The 18295-nt window shown below is 38.0% G+C and overlaps 1 protein-coding gene across 1 annotated transcript; it reads right to left on the minus strand.

The window, feature by feature from the left end:
• Positions 1–5235: 5235 nt before the first annotated feature.
• LOC132561782 (uncharacterized) lies at positions 5236–16565 on the minus strand. The gene is made up of 10 exons (XM_060226479.1): positions 16358–16565; positions 12876–14647; positions 12443–12667; positions 10943–11065; positions 8702–8833; positions 7780–7903; positions 6912–7039; positions 6413–6490; positions 5931–6101; positions 5236–5655 (listed from the first exon to the last, which is right to left on the minus strand). Exons 1-10 carry the CDS (start codon positions 16563–16565, stop codon positions 5236–5238), a joined length of 3381 nt encoding a protein of 1126 aa, XP_060082462.1.
• Between the last annotated feature and the right edge of the window lie 1730 nt (positions 16566–18295).

The raw sequence follows: 18295 nt of genomic DNA on the forward strand, positions 1-18295 counted from the left end.
AGGAACCCAACTCCCTTCTTAGAAAATAATGCACCTACAACAACATCAGAATGGAGGATAGCAGCACTAAGAATGGGAAAATGAAATATCATATAAAAAATATATACCCCAACATCCTCAGAAATACCCCCAGCATCCTCAGAACAGGAAATCCAAGGTCGTCGAAAAGTTCACCGATTTTTTTTTTTTTACAATCCACGTACCATCAACTTTACCTCTGGAGTACAAAACATGACAAGTAGACCCGGATTTCATAGTGCTGTGCTTGGTAACAATGTTTGATAGAGAGAGGGCTAAACAACCAGACGAATCGACAATAAAACACTTGCTATAAGGACCCATGCGACGCCCAAGAATCTCGTACCATAAACTGGCGACAGGAATGATAGTATTACTGAACCATATGATGACAGGAAGCATGCTTAAACAATGCTTCCCTATGAAGACTGGTAGGCAGGGTTCTTTACGCTGTCAAGCAAACTTAAATCTTCCTGTGTACATTTTCGGCCCCTATGAGCTGTGAATCGGAAGCAGGGTAGTGACTCTGGGGGATGTTGTATCGACATCAGAAAAGGCTGGAATCATCTCAAGTCCTTCTTTGTGTACATTAAGTTGTCACAGGAAACTAAATTATTCCATGGATTAGAGTCGATGATGCCGTGATGCAAGGTGTAGGTAAGGGTGTTCCTGATATCCCTTGCTTGGATACCACCCAGTATGCAGGACGATTGAGTATTAGGGACTAAGTGTCAACTACAACAAGCTCAGGATAAGTTGGTGGTAAGTTCGCTTTGTCGACAAGTCCTGATGAAGTCCACATAGTACGGGCGGAACCGGTCGACAAGATTAATACACCTACCACCAACTTACCCTGAGCTTGTTGCGGTTGATACTTGCGTTGTTGGGAAACTAAATTTGCACTACATGGTAACAATGATAATTTCGTTGTAACTCAAAATAGTTCACACGCCATGCCATAATGTCTACCAGAATTTTGTTCCTTAATAGTCTCAATACAACCTTCAAAGTATGATACCTAGATACCACAACAAAGACTTGTCAAATTATGCTAGCAGATTACTCACCATTTCCGTCCTGTGCTAGGATAAAGGCATCAATGTCATTGGACTGTGCATACGTGTCTCGTCCCTGTCATGGGACTGTGTATAGTGTCTTGTCCCTGCCAATGGACTGTGCATACGTGTCTCGTCCCTGTTATTGGACTGTGCATACATGTCTCGTCCCTGTCATAAGATTGTGTAAACGTGTCTCGTCCTTGTCCTTGGACTGTGTATAGTGTCTTGTCCCTGTCATTGGACGGTGTATACGTGTCTCGTCCCTGTCATTGGAGTCATTGGACTGTGCATACGTGTCTCGTCCCTGTCATTGGACTGTGTATAAGTGTCTCGTCCCTGTCATTAGACTGTGTATAGTGTCTTGTCACTGTCGTTGGACGATGTATACGTGTCTCGTCCCTGTCATTGGACTGTGCATACGTGTCTCGTCCCTGTCATTGGACTGTGTATAGTGTCTTGTCCCTGTCATTGGACTGTGCATAAGTGTCTCGTCCCTGTCATTGGACTGTGTATATTGTCTTGTCCCTGTCATTGGACTGTGTATACGTGTCTCGTCCCTGTCATTTGACTGTGTATAGTGTCTCGTCCCTGTCATTGGACGGTGTAAACGTGTCTCGTCCCTGTCATTTGACTGTGTATAGTGTCTCGTCCCTGTCATTGGACTGTGTATATTGTCTTGTCCCTGTCATTGGACTGTGTATACGTGTCTCGTCCCTGTCATTTGACTGTGTATAGTGTCTCGTCCCTGTCATTGGACGGTGTAAACGTGTCTCGTCCCTGTCATTTGACTGTGTATAGTGTCTCGTCCCTGTCATTGGACTGTGCATACGTGCCTCGTGCCTCGTCCCTGTCATTGGACTGCGTATAGTGTCTTGTCCCTGTCAGTGGACTGTGTATAATGTCTTGTCCCTGTCATTCGACTGTGTATAGTGTCTTGTCCCTGTCGTTGGACTGTGTATACGTGTCTCGTCCCAGTCATTAGACTGTGTATAGTGTATTGTCCTTGTCATTGGACTGTGTATACGTGTCTCGTCCCAGTCATTAGACTGTGTATAGTGTCTTGTCCCTGTCATTGGACTGTGTATAATGTCTCGTCCCTGTCATTGGACTGTGCATACGTGTCTCGTCCCTGTCATTGGACTATGTATAGTGTCTTGTCCCTGTCATTGGACTGTGCATACGTGTCTTGTCCCTGTCGTTGGACTGGGCATACGTGTCTCGTCCCTGTAATTGGACTGTGCATACGTGTCTCGTCCCTGTCATTGGACTGTGTATAGTGTCTTGTCCCTGTCATAAGACTGTGCATACGTGTCTTGTCCCTGCCGTTGGACTGGGCATACGTGTCTCGTCCCTGTCATTTGACTGTGTGTAGTGTCTTGTCCCTGTCATTGGTCGGTGTATACGTGTCTCCTCTTTGTCACTGGTCGGTGTATACATGTCTCCCCTTTTGTCACTAGTCGGTGCATACGTGTCTCGTTCCTGTCACTGGTCGGTGTATACATGTCTCCCCTTTGTCACTGGTCGGTGTATACATGTCTCCCCTTTTGTCACTGGTCGGTGTATACATGTCTCCCCTTTGTCACTGGTCGGTGTATACATGTCTCCCCTTTGTCACTGGTCGGTGTATACGTGTCTCCTGTTTGTCACTGGTCGGTGTATACATGTCTCCCCTTTGTCACTGGTCGGTGTATACATGTCTCCCCTTTGTCACTGGTCGGTGTATACATGTCTCCCCTTTTGTCACTGGTCGGTGTATACATGTCTCCCCTTTGTCACTGGTCGGTGTATACATGTCTCCCCTTTGTCACTGGTCGGTGTATACGTGTCTCCTGTTTGTCACTGGTCGTTGTATACATGTCTCCCCTTTGTCACTGGTCGGTGTATACATGTCTCTCCTTTGTCACTGGTCGGTGTATACATGTCTCCCCTTTGTCACTGGTCGGTGTATACGTGTCTCCTGTTTGTCACTGGTCGGTGTATACGTGTCTCGTTCCTGTCACTGGTCAGTGTAACCATTTCTCGTCTCTCTATTATTGGTCAGTGTATACGTTTCCGATCTCGTCTTCCTATCTGTATCTTTGGTCAGTGTATGTTACTTTGTGAACAACGTCTACCTCGTTCTGTGATCTTTTTAATCCGGTATGATATTCACTTTGATGTAAAATTTGTTAGTCAAAAGACAAACACCAGCCAGAACAAATTTTTCATAACGTGTTTTATATGTAAAGTACATAACATAGCAGAATAATACGATCGATTATTAAATCTGATATGTAATTTGATGTATATAAGTAACATTTTACATACTTCATTGACAGTTGTTTGAAATATTCAACAAAAACAGTCAATAAAATGTCATCAGAGCAAAACGGAATGTTGAGAGCTGTGTGATTTATCAGCTTAGACATTGTCATTACATTACTAGTATGAACAAATTAATGATATGACCTTCCGCATCTAATCTTCCGGTCTCTGGATATGCTTATAGTCCGTGCTGATGGTCATTTCCTTTCATTATCAGAAATGTAGACATCTTTATTATTGTCACAGAAAATCTTATCTATCACAGATAAATCGTACGTATGATATTGTTTTATGTTGTATAAGTATGCTTTATCTGCGAGACATAATTGATTATGCTTTATTCGCAACAATAGTTTATCACGCTTTGTCTGCGAAAGATATAATCAAAATGTGCTTTATATTTCGCAAATTTATAGTTTATTTTGCTCTTTATCTGGGATACATTCATAGTTTGTCACGCTTTATCTGCGATAGATATGATTTTCTGGTAATTTTTGTCATTATGCCATACTTTACGATATAAATAAATTATGATGCTTTATCTAATATGATGTTGTCTAAACATCTGGTCAGCAATGGAAAAGGTGTTCACGCGAATGAGAAATCTACGTGCACAAAATAAAAAAATGCTATTTGTGACATAAGAAACGTTAGATGTGTCAGTGGTATCAAAATCAAATTTCCACCTAAATAGTAATCATAAAAATATAAGCATATTCAGTTTTCTAAAAAGCGCATAACAGAGACTGACAAACTTACACTGAGGATGGAACTACCCACGGTCATGTTGCCCGGATGGAATATATTTCTTTATCGCGTGATGGGCCTGTCGTCTTGGAATACATCTTAATTCTTTTATAGAGTCGAAATAAATATGACGTATTGTCACGTTATGAAATGAAAATCAAATGGCATCACACATTTGAAAATTATATAATGCTGTCACCATGGAAACGATTTAGAATCACAATGACTTATACAGCGAATGGTGTGTGTTCACGCATATACAAAAAACGTAAGATCATGGTTCTGGCTAAAATGACAATTAAAAAAAATCTGATATTCCTTGCATAAATATCGTGCTAACACAAGCTCCGGCCAGATGGATTCTGGCTTATAGTATGATACAACACATGGTTTGTCCTCAGTGTGAAGTAGGAAACATCACATGGTCCGAACACTGTGTGTAATAAAGAAACGTGACATATTGTACAACAAACAGTCTAGGACCAACAGTGTTGTGATATAGCATATCACATACTGAGCTGATGATAAAAAATATTTAACAAGAGAAAAAAACAAGTTTCGATAACAAGGTTAACAATACAACACAACATCTGTGTTTAGCGTTCTAGGAACGAAACTTATTTAACAATAATAACGACTTGTGAAATAGTAAGCTTTGACGAGTCCACACTAGTTCTACCTGACGACACAATCTGGTAGTGGTAGGAATCGGTCTACAGTGCTGCCAAACGACACGGTCTGCTAGTGACGGGAATTGTTCTGCAGTAAAATCAGACAACATAGTACTACGAGACAACAGTCCTGTAGTGGCGGGAATCGTCCTTCAGCACTACCAGACGACACGGTTCAATATACGTCAGCTTATTTACCATGCTGTCCGAGTATGATTTTAATCCACACATACATATATATATATATAGTCTAGCGAAGTCCGAGTAATATGTTTAAATTCACATCAGAGTTTATCTACTACCCTCACACGGAAGCTGTGTAGATAGCGACTCATACCGATATACACAATGTAGATTGTTTTGATGTTTTCATCATATAAAAATACACAATGTTTTTCGAAAGACACTTTTATCAGGCAACCACATATCGTCCGTTTTCATGGACACCCATTCTCAATATTAGTAACTTTTGATTTCTTCCTCATACATGGACATTTTTTAAATTTCTCTTTTATAAAATTGAAAATTGGCCTCAGAGAACCGATGTCATTTTGAGGGCCTAACATCCCCATTAAAACGGAGAACAGACCCAGCGAAAAGAATAGAGAAAATCCAATTGTGCAGAATAAAAATATGCCGAATTGCATGAAAAATGTTATTTTTGCCAAAAACATGAAGAGTGCAGCACCGAGAGTTGTGCACGCCCCAGAAAACACCGACGTGGCCATTTCTTCTAACATGTCACGTGTTCTGTTGAGGCGGTCTTTATGCAGTGAATTCCTGTATCCTTCCGCCAAGTGCACGACGTAATCAACCGCCAATCCCACGAGCATTGTCATATTCAGTGACGTCAACAGCTGGAATACAAAGCGGAACACAATGATATAAGTCATGATTTAAGAATTTATTGGTTACAATGAACCTACAAATGTCATCGGTAAGCTACTGCGAATTTTATATCATTTTATTTCAGATGTAAGACTTAAGGTGGTAAGGTACATTTCTCCCAGTCATACTTCTTTCTGATAACGTAAAGCTTCATTCCTATTGTAATATCGTATCTTATGGCTGAAGTATATAACATTATCACAGCGGACTTAGTCTATAAATAATTTATTCGTAACACACATACCCCGAGCTTCCAACCTGCCGTCGGAATAACCCCGATGACGCAGATGGTTGTACAACAGATCGACAGCGTAGCGAAGCTGCCTACTATGACATTCATGGTGGACAGACAGAGTATGGGGAATGCTAGAGACACACCAACTGCGATACCTGTTACAGCATTCTTTTCCATTTCCTACAACAGTTAACAAATCAGTATTGTAAACTCTCCTGTTCATTAGAATGAATGAAACACATCTTACACACTTTACTACAAGCTCTTTTACAATTCAGAAGACATTTCCGAGAAGACAAGAAGCCTACTACATTGCAGTTTCTGCCCACTTAAGTAGGTGAAACTGAAAAAGTTTGTTTAAGATGTGCCAAGAATCTGTCATTTAACGGCAAACGGCCAGTTTTCCTTTGCAAAACTTCAACGGAGATGTAGTTAAAGGCACATGTAACAAATATAAGTGTGTGTACCTACATCGCCGTATAACGACCTACCTTCTGTACGTATAACCAATGCCAGATATCGCGTGTTAACTGGAAACCTCCTTGTAAACCCACAGGCATCTTGTTTATCTATGAAAAAAATAATATAAAAAACCCGTAAAAATGAAATAGAAATATTATTGAGAACCTTATTTTTCAGTTTTTGTTCATTGTTTTCACCATTTTTCAACTCTGGTGTAAACACATCCGGGAACAGCATTGTTCTGCAGTGTGTAACCGTGGAATTGGGATATTTCTCAATAGCCCATTCTGGGAGGGTCTGAAAGAAATCATTCCCATTCCTTCTGTATAGATACTGACAGACTTCTACCCCTATATTTCCCATTCTCATAGGTATGCACTTGAAGCTCCCACACCCTTTTACATTCTCGGCCCCCTATCACATCGACTGCCAACATTTATCACTGTAGTCTACCGTCTGAGAGAAACGAAGGGAAGCAACTCCGGGAGATCAGAATGTATCGTTTTAATGCAAAGCTTTTGTACTTACCTCGGATTGCACGAAGGCTTCCCACCTCTCCACCTTCGGAATACCCTCGGAGTAGCCCGTAGTAAACCTATTGATGGTTGTGTTGATAGATACCATCATGTATTTGAGTTTATTGCCGTAATAGATAGCTGTAAGCAAGATTTGATATCCTCACTATATTGTTTACCAATACCAACAAACACAAGTTGTTTGGTGTCAATAGGTTATTTCCTCAGTTGTTGGAATGTCGATCTCCAAAGCTGGCCATATCTTAACTAACAAAAATGATAATTTGGTAGACACCTGTTTTCGTTTGTTTTTGTTTGCTTTTATGTATGCGTGTGTGGTTGACATTTTCATCGAACTTCAGAGAGACATTCTTCTTTTCAGTACCTCCGATAAAGAAAATGACAGTGCAATTTCTTATTAATTGTTCCCTCAATCCTTAATCTGAATCGACAGATTGTTGAACTTATGTCCTTAAGCATTTTGTAAACAACAATGATTGCTGGCCAGTTTTGTTTGAAAGAGCAAACCATCGAAAATCATCATTATCTTGATAATTTCTGACAAGTATGCCAGTATTATCGAAATTAAACAGTCATGAAAAAACACATTTAAAGTATTCCAAGTGAAGTTAATGACATATGCTGTCGTTCGGTTTGAGCTAATTTTCATTATTTTTGTAAAGTCTTTTGAAATGTTTCACACGATACTTTTATACGTTACAAAATATTAGACGGCGTTTATCAAATCTTTGCATTTAAATGATTAGGCCTCTCTGCTTTAAATGTGTTTACGATATCAAATATTATTGTCTGCTGCCAGGCACGACAAATTAGTTATCAAAATATATTTCTGTATGTGTTTTTGACATTACAATACTTACAGGAGTCCGATAGCAATTGTTGAGACCACGTCCCTTTCTGTTCCCCAAATAAGTTGTTATAAGTTGAAAAGTCCGCCGTGAACGTCTTTGCATAGCGGTTATACATCCAGTACTGTATCGCTATCTGTGTCAAACAATATGATAAAGTACATTACTGTATTGCTCTCTGTGTCAAACAATATGATAAAATTACATTACTGTATCGCTATCTGTGTCAAACAATATGATAAAGTATATTATTGTATCGATGTCTGTGTCATACAATATGATAAAATTACATTACTGTATCGCTATTTGTGTCAAACAATATGATAAAATTACAGTACTGTATCGCTATCTGTGTCAAACAATATGATAAAGTATATTATTGTATCGATGTCTGTGTCATACAATATGATAAAATTACATTACTGTATCGCTATTTGTGTCAAACAATATGATAAAATTACAGTACTGTATCGCTATCTGTGTCAAACAATATGATTAAGTACATTACTGTATCGCTATCTGTGTCATACAATATTACAGCTTATGTAAAGTATGGTATCTTTCTCTTTGCCTTAAAACCACAGTATACTATAGTAACATGAAGTACTGTATAGTTATTAGTGCCATACAATATAGTCTGTCAGTATTAAGTATTGTTTTGTATAGTTGTGTAATACGTTTTGATCTGGGTAGACTATACATATTTTATCTATGTAAACAAAGTACGCGTACAATAATATACCAAATAGGTAAGCGCCTCTAACTTCATGTTAAAGAATGTCGAAGTTTTTTTTAAATGAAGAAGAAATTCAGAACTTGTGACACCTAAACCAGCAGGAATACAATGACATATCGACAGTAACATCGTCTAGTGCTTGTCGATCAATTCTAAGATGCAACATACATTTTTTTACATAAATCTTATTTACGTTACCTCTAATGTGTTAGGGAAGTTTGAATTAAACTGAGAAACATCGTAATGAGTGGACTCAGCGGTCATCAGGTTGGAAACTTTGGTGTAATCCCAGGGCAGTGACACATCAATGGCCAAGGTCGTAGACACGTTCTGGAACAAAACAATACCTTAGTTACTCCATATATATAAATATATATATTCATATGTACATAATTCATTTTGAGGAGGGTACAAATGACACTTCCATTCCTTATAGAACAGATAGTACACAAGACCCGAGACGAGATCTATATTGTAGGTCATTTGTAAACCAAGAAAGAGGGATTTAGATCTAATGATTAGATGATATCAGTTTCAATTTCAGGCGTGTTTGATAAAATTAGCAAGAAATGTAGGAGCTTTAAGAACTCGTTTTAATAGATATAACACCAGTTTTAATAGAAAGGACAAGTTTACAATAGTTGTATGCTGTTATAGCGAGTACACGTGTGAAAAAACGTTAAAAAATCTCTGTAAATTTAGGTTAGTTAAACATGTTGATGATAAAGTTTGTTTTGTGGATGTTGTATTCTCGATATCAAAGGTTTCTTTTTGTATAATGAATCAGAATGTGAGTGACAAGTCGGACGATTTCAATAGAAAGCTACATAGCTGACATATGTTTCAAAGCGGCAGTAGGACCCATCTCGCGTACAGAACAGCTATCGGTGATGTTATGTTAATTATACTGTCCAATGTTCTGCGATGTAATGTTATAAGTAAAATGTGTTTACAACGTGATAATGTATTCTATGTAAAATACACATTGTTTCAAAAATTGAAAAAAAAAACTAATATTTTTGTTTTACTTCTGTAATACTCATGTGAACCTTTACCGTATGGCGTTATATTAAACTGTACTATTTTTGCACTATCAGGTATAAACTGAGTGTAGATTTCACTATTGACTGCATTTCTATTAATATCTCATACAGAACTGATCGTTATACGGCAACAGCTATACCAGATGTTATTCAACAAGAATGATGAATAGTATAGTGTTACAATAAGTTCGCCAAACGAAAACAATGAAAGTTACAGTATTAAAAGCATATATTATACTATAAACTCGTATTTAACAAATGATACCGCCAGATTTATCTTTATCTTCTACATTTTGTAAAAATAGAGTAGAGAAATTTCACCTGATACCAACCCCATTCCATTGTTTGTAAATTTTGCGAAAAGTTTTTACCTTACATCATATAATGAAAGATTTAGCCACAATAACACATTCGTCTGTTTGTATTTTAGGTTGATAAAACAAAACACAAATAAAAAAAACCAAACAAACAAACAAAAAACAACATATTCAATCGATAGCTTAACAACCTATAATTGATAATTAAAGAATTTACCAACAATTCCACCCACTACCTCTCGCTATCCCATCCCCTTCCCTGTGTGGCGTTGGAAACAAATTACTGTATATAGGTTCATTGCTATATTGATTACCATGATGTGACAATGAACGACACTCTTGAAAAGAAATTAAAATATTCATTTCACTCAACAATAGCATTACCAGGTATTTAAAGTTTTCGCATCTCAGATCTGAGAAAAATACACCCCCCCCCCAAAAAAAAAGCACACACACATACAAAGTTATCCCCCTTTCCATTGCTTGCTGATGATATTATAATGGGACACCTTGATAAGCGTTTTTAGACAGATCTTTACCTGACAGGAGTGGTGTGGACTCCTTGTGTAAAATGACTAATTAATCATGGCTTGTTAAGAGATATACCCATGTAGTCTAGGATTGGGTTTTATTGTGATATTTTCTAACGTGGCATTGTTCGTTATTAAAAGATCAGAATGTACTAAAGATACACAAGTGAATAGCACCACTTGATACAATTTAGATAAGTTACAATAGAGTGACTTAAACTGTATCATACGGCTATTTCGTCCTACTAGGACTCTTCAGTAATGCTGCATCATACGGCTGTTTCGGCCTTCTAGGACTCGTCAGTGATGCTGCATCATACGGCTGTTTCGGCCTTCTAGGACTCGTCAGTGATGCTGCATCATACAACTGTTTCGTCCTACTAGGACTCCTCAGTAATGCTGCATCATACGGCTGTTTTGTCCTTCTAGGACTCGTCAGTTTTGTTAAGGGCCTACATGTGAACGGTCATAACGCGTCACTCCAATGAATACTACGTATTGGATAGAGATAAACAAAATATCTGAAAAACTACCTATCAGTTCACCTACCGTTAGAAATGTACCGAGATCCCGGGTAAAGCAGGCAATCTCAGGGTCACCATTAGAATCTGTCTTGATCTCGTACGTCGTAAGATCAGACGCAGACATACCATACAAGCGAGTGCAGAAATCCTGAAAAATAGAAACAATCAGAGAAATTAAACTTTTTTATGGCCTTAAGTTAGATTTCTGTGATTTAAATCAAGTTCTGTTCGGCAGTGATATATATAATAGTGTATGGAGCCTTGCATCTATCAATGATATATTGTTTTAATAAGGTTCATTGATATAAATATTTTTTTTCTCCAAAGTCTTTGTAAACATAAATTTGTGATAAATGATGGAATTGATTCTATGCAGGTCAGATGTGTACATCATATATAAGTCTGTGCAACCGAGTAAGGTCAGACAATGTGCATTATATAAGTCTATGTACACGGTGAAGGTCAGACAATGTGTACATGCTATACGTCTGTGTACAAGGTGAAGGTCAGACAATGTGTACATATTTTACGTCTGTGTACAAGGTGAAGGTCAGACAATGTGTACATATTATACGTCTGTGTACAAGGTGGAGGTCAGACAATGTGTACATATTTTACGTCTGTGTACAAGGTGAAGGTCAGACAATGTGTACATATTATATAAGTCTATGTACACGGTGTACAATGTACATTAATGTGTGTTTACTATGTTAGCTTGAGATAAGCTGGAGGCGGTAAAATGATGTGTGTTTACTATGTTAGCTTGATGTGAGCTGAGGGCGGTAAAATAATGTGTATTTACTATGTTAGTTTGAGATAAGGTGAGCTGAGGGCGGTAAAATAATGTGTATTTACTATGTTAGTTTGAGATAAGATTGGGACGGTAAAATAATGTGTATTTACTATGTTAGCTTGAGGTGAGCTGAGGGCAGTAAAATGATGTGTGTTTACTATGTTAGTTTGAGATAAGATTGGGACGGTAAAATAATGTGCGTTTACTATGTTAGCTTGATGTGAGCTGAGGGCGGTAAAATGATGTGTGTTTACTATGTTAGTTTGAGATAAGCTTGGGACGGTAAAATAATGTGTATTTACTATGTTAGCTTGAGATAAGCTGGAGGCGGTAAAATGAAGTGTGTTTACTATTGGGACGGTAAAATAATGTGCGTTTACTATGTTAGCTTGAGGTGAGCTGAGGGCAGTAAAATGATGTGTGTTTACTATGTTAGCTTGAGATAAGCTGGAGGCGGTAAAATGAAGTGTGTTTACTATGTTAGCTTGAGATAAGCTGAGGGCGGTAAAATGATGTGTGTTTACTATGTTAGCTTGAGGTGTGCTCTGGACGGTAGAACTGTGTTTTTATAAAAGCATGAGATTGACGGTTTAAGTGAAATGATGTGTATATCCTATGTTAGCCTGAAATAAGCTGTAGACAGTAAAATTATGTATGTTTTAAGAAAGCATGAGGTGAGCTGTAGACGGTAAACAGGTGTATTTTCTATGAAAGTAAAAGTCACATGTATACCATAAGGGCCTGTTGATTGGCAACTGGATTTGGGTCGAACGTGTCATCATAAACGGTGGTGCCTCGACAAGTGATGTCGGAGAAATGGCAGTTAGACCGGTCCTTATTTCTCAGACCCCACAAAATGTGTATTGTCACCAAGTTCTCCTCCGCGCTCACATAGAAGTCATACTGTTCAGCGTCTATTGCCTTGGTGTAGTGATGGGAGTCCTTCCATACTTGCATCTGTAACAGTCAAACAATATAAGGTATTGTTATTGTTATAACTTACAGGATAATTATCATTTAAAGACTTTCCGAATGTACATTACTCCTCTGAAGTGATCAAATGTTAGATAATGAAACAACGAACATTTATATGTTAATCAAAGTTATAGAAATACTAGTTATTAGACTGGACAATATTGCTGCATGTGTTGTGACGCTAACTTACATTTTCGTTGTCCGGTTCCAGTTTGGATGCCTGGTACGCAAATACAGCGACGACACAAGCAAACACCGGAAGTAAGCACCATCGAGCAATCTTATGCGTGATAAATCGGAAATAATAGTCTCGGAAGAAGACGACCAGTTTTTTCTGCTTGTTTTTGTCTTTTTTGCCTGTATGTTTGTCGTTGGACTCGGGACTAGTGCTAGCAGTCTGAACCGCTCCATTAGGTACTCCATTTGTCACATGTCCATTGGCTATTCCGTTACTTACATGTCCATTGGTTAAGAATCCATTATTTATATGTCCATTAGATTCGCGGCCATTATTTATCTTCGGATTAGCATCTTCAATATCTTCAATCACTGTTTCTCCTTTCATTGTTTTAATGTCAGATTTTCCATCAGATAAAACAAATATGTTCTGCATTGGCTTCACTGAGTTGTTGTTGAATTTGTCTTTTTCGCTATTTTCGTTTGCTTTCTTACGACAGCAACGAAAACATGGCCATTTAAATTGTTCAAACTTCAGATGATACATAGTGACAACACAAGGGAAAAATATTATCACTGTCAGGTAGTTATAAAAGATAATCACGGCAGCAAATACTCCAAAGGATTTGGTGGCGAGGAGGGGTGAGATAGCGCTGCAGAGAAACGCTACTATCGTAGTCAGTGATGTAATAGCCATACTCTGTGCGGATTTGCTAAATGCATCCGACATACGGTGCGCCAGTGAAGGATATGACTGAAAAGATGTCAACCTCCAAGCATCATAAAACACAAACAAATCGTCTGCTCCGATACCAAGGGCAATAAAAATCGCCAAAATATGGAAAAAGCCAAAATACTGGAAGTCAAAAATAACTCTATATATCAAATTACCTCCTACGAAACTTGTTATAATACTTAGTACTGCAAAACCGGCGATCCAGAATGATCTCGTGTGAAAGGTCATGAAAGAGAAAATGAAAACCATACTCCCTAAGGCTAGCATCATGTCAGCCATGGCCTGGGCAATCACATCTTTGTTCCAAAGAACATAACTATAGTACCAAAAATCAACAGTCGTGAGCTTTTCTCTCCAGCTTTCCAGTTTGTCTTTCAAAGGGCCCTGTAAAAAGTCGCCAACAATATCTTTCATAGTCTTACACAAATAGGTTCCGCTGACCGAACATCCTATTGGGAGAATAGAGCGCGTTAAGGACCCTACAGCAGTGGTAGGTGTGATAATGAACGACTTAGGGAGGAAAAAATCGAAGTCTGACTTGGTCTGTGCATTTGTGTGAGCCTCATACAACACTCCTGGAATGTTACTGAATGTCGGATCGTTGAAAGTGGAACTGATGCTGGCGTAGGTGCCGTCAAAATATCGTAGAATGGACACAACATTCACACATTCTAGCGAGGATGAGTTGGTCTGACACCAACTTGTGGAGTACCCGGAAGCAGTTACCAAATCATTTTCCACCTGTTGCATCAGTTGAAGCGTTTCTCGGGTGAAAATATTGCCCCCGTTGCTGCTATAATAAAGATCAAGCGATGACAATGCATGCCGTAGACCTCGCTCCCAGGATGGATAGCCGTTGTTGGAAAGTTGTCTTGTGAAGGAATCGGTGTATTCGTCTTTGTCACGGTTGGCATAGTCTCGGAGTCTATAGGGGACAGAATACACCTCCATCGGCAGTGTGTCAAAGCTTGTCGGGAACAAGTTGTAACCACTGAGGAACAGGATGCCAGAAATTATCAGCACACCAATCTGTATACCCAGCGTTATAACTACAACACAAAGTATTCAGGATAATCATAATCACAACTACAACACAAAGTATTCAGGATAATCACAACCATAACACAAAGTATTCAGGATAATAACAACCATAACTACAACACAAAGTATTCAGGATTATCATAACCATAACTACAACAAAAAGTATTCAGGATAATCACAACTACAACACAAAGTATTCAGGATAATCACAACCATAACTACAACACAAAGTATTCAGGATAATCACAACCATAACTACAACAAAAAGTATTCAGGATTATCATAACCATAACACAAAGTATTCAGGATAATCACAACCATAACTACAACAAAAAGTATTCAGGATAATCACAACTACAACACAAAGTATTCAGGATAATCACAACTACAACACAAAGTATTCAGGATAATCACAACTACAACACAAAGTATTCAGGATAATCACAACTATAACACAAAGTATTCATGATTATCACAACTACAACACAAAGTATTCAGGATAATCACAACCATAACTACAACACAAAGTATTCAGGATAATCACAACTATAACACAAAGTATTCAGGATAATCACAACCATAACTACAACACAAAGTATTCAGGATTATCATAACCATAACTACAACACAAAGTATTCAGGATTATCACAACTACAACACAAAGTATTCAGGATTATCACAACCACAACACAAAACTACAACACATTCAGGATTATCACAACTACAACACAAAGTATTCAGGATTATCACAACTACAACACAAAGTATTCAGGATAATCACAACTACAACACAAAGTATTCAGGATTATCACAACCATAACTACAACACAAAGTATTCAGGATTATCACAACCATAACTACAACACAAAGTATTCAGGATTATCACAACTACAACACAAAGTATTCAGGATTATCACAACTACAACACAAAGTATTCAGGATTATCATAACTACAACACAAAGTATTCAGGATAATCGCAACCATAACTACAACACAAAGTATTCAGGATAATCACAACTACAACACAAAGTATTCAGGATTATCATAACTACAACACAAAGTATTCATGATTATCACAACCATAACTACAACACAAAGTATTCAGGATTATCACAACTACAACACAAAGTATTCAGGATAATCACAACCATAACATAAATAATAGCATACAGGATAATGTTTATCACAATTATAACACATAGAAGTATTGTGAGTCATTAATTTTCGCGGGTAATTGATTTCTTTTTTATCATTTGGTTTTATTTCGTTATTTAGGAAACGTTTTTGAGCTACATTTATCAACAAAATAAAGTGTCCGCGATATATTGATTTTTCGGAGAAAAAACACGAAAATTGAACTCCTATTAAACGTTTTTGAGCTACATTTATCAACAAAATAAAGTGTCCGCGACATATTGATTTTTCGGAGAAAAAAAACACGAAAATTGAACTCCACGAAAATATATGATTTTACAGTTATCTTCAGGATAATGGTCACTACAGTTAGGCAGGTTACGAAGGGAGAATGCTGTTTTTCAGCGATTAATCAATTTTCTGAACGACATGACTTGCTGCTAGATATATAACCGGCCATTAATACTGTGAAATGTATCCTTTCTAGTATTTACTATATCGTTCATCTAAGATGAAATCTAACAGTACAAACAAAAAGATAACAACACACGATTGTGATATTGTAAGTTATGGATGTACTCACAGAAGCTCTTGAATGGATGATTTGTGACGATACGACAGTAGAAGAAGGGTTTCTTCTCTCGACGTTGTTTCTGTAGTTCCTCTGTGGATGTTTTATCTTTAGACGCCTCGTCAGCATTGCTTGATGCTGTGGTAGGAGGAGTTGTGTCATTTTCCGGTTTGTCAGAGACATCGCGGTGTTGTGGTAATTCGCCTTCAGGATGTTCCATGTTGGATCAAACAAGGGTCGTAAGCTTATAATGAATCTGTAATCATAAAAAACACAGGTTACTAGTGGAAAACAGTAGTTAAAGAACAGGCCCTTCAACAGATAACAAAGGGTAGCAAAAGAACAGACCCTTCAACAGATAACAAGGGATAGCAAAAGAACAGACCCTTCAACAGATAACAAGGGATAGCAAAAGAACAGACCCTTCAACAGATAAAAAGGGATAGCAAAAAGACGACTAAGGGAAGTAACAAGAAAAGTATTCTTTATCAGGTAATTTATGGAAAAGAATTGGAAAAGATGCTTTACTTGGCAACAAGAGGAAACAACAATTCACACACGCACGCACGCACACCCTCACACACACACACACACACACACACACACACACACCACCCCTGAAAAAACCGACTTAAATCCAGTAAAGAATAAAAATCCGAAGACGTTTAGGGATGACTGAATTTGACAATTCTCAGACATGACGGTTTCTCTCACTATAAAACCTACTCATTATCATACCACCAGTAACCCTACCGATATAAACAGACGTTTTCAACATAGGACTGAGGGAAACTGAGAGTGGGAAACAAACAGCAAAATCTGTTATGCACTAAGAAGGCATCGGTAATTTTACCACGATACACGTCATCTTACAGACATGTTTTAGAAACAAAAATAGTGAAAAAATGAACTTGACGTGAAATTGGATTACTCCTGATACAATAACATAAGAGTATCATAACTGCAACTCAATTATGAAGCATTAACAGCTATTAATGATAAATCTGTGAATTGAACGAAGGTTGCCGAGTACTGCTGAAATCATTTTAACACGTTGAATTACAGTGGACAATAAGACTGGTGTGGTGTTAATACAGCAATGATGTGACTCGTCGACTCCATCACAGGACTAAACCCCCACTTCAGGAGCGATTAAGTTACTCAATCTATTAATGCCTACACTTCATGATTATCCCCCACACTTCACGACTTTAAATCAAAACTATAAACATTTGTTTGAACTGTTCTGCTTGAGGAATAATTCCGATTGACACAAGATATAAAAGTTTTTCTGTATCCGACAACTGGAAACGTGACAAGGCTAACCCCTGCAGTCAGACTCATTAGGTATAATTTGTGGTCCTAACAATGGTGTATGTGTCGGACGCTCGGCGGGTAAAATGGCCTCCTCTGACATACAATCACATCCTTGTAGCCTCTGTATTTCCCTCGGGTCATGCTTTCTCCAGAAACTTGCAAATCATTGACAGGTATTCGATTCAAATAAAACGTGAAAGTAATTAATGTAGAAGTCGGTAGAAGTACGTCATACCAAAACAGACTTAATCATGTAGGCACACGTGAATTTTCCATATCGCTATATCAAAATTCTCAGCATGTTGTTTCAGCAAAAAAGGCCAAGATCGGTTGAACATGTGCATAATTGATTTGTTAAACTGCCTTCTCTAGCTGAGTCGTGGTCTGTTACCACACAGGGTGTTAAGCCCACCGGGAACACTTTACCCGGCCACAATCTTAGGTAACACTATGGATTTGATATAACAGATGGGCAATGTTCGAATATTCCGAAAAAAACAAGGGGTCGGAAAATATGCCTTTTCACGCTGTTATAGGTGTTTGGGAACTAAAGCAGTGTTGGAGCTAATAAATAATCTGTACGTCACACTTGACGTAGTGCTAAACCTGACTTTATTCAATATTAGAGTCTGC

This window comes from Ylistrum balloti, unplaced genomic scaffold (genome assembly GCF_031769215.1).
Source record: "Ylistrum balloti isolate Yb309-2 unplaced genomic scaffold, AGI_CSIRO_Ybal_v1 Utg371276, whole genome shotgun sequence".
Classification (NCBI taxonomy): Eukaryota; Metazoa; Mollusca; class Bivalvia; order Pectinida; family Pectinidae; genus Ylistrum; species Ylistrum balloti.

Bases quoted from the DNA above. Each gene is read 5' to 3' on its own strand.
- LOC132561782 (XM_060226479.1), bottom strand. From the start codon at position 16,565: ATGGAACATCCTGAAGGCGAATTACCACAACACCGCGATGTCTCTGAC. The intron at 11,066-12,442 runs GTATACATGTGA...TCTATTTTTCAG, and splicing joins CCAATCAACAGGCCCTTATG to GATTTCTGCACTCGCTTGTA. The intron at 7,904-8,701 runs GTAACGTAAATA...TGTTTGACACAG, and splicing joins ACTTCCCTAACACATTAGAG to ATAGCGATACAGTACTGGAT.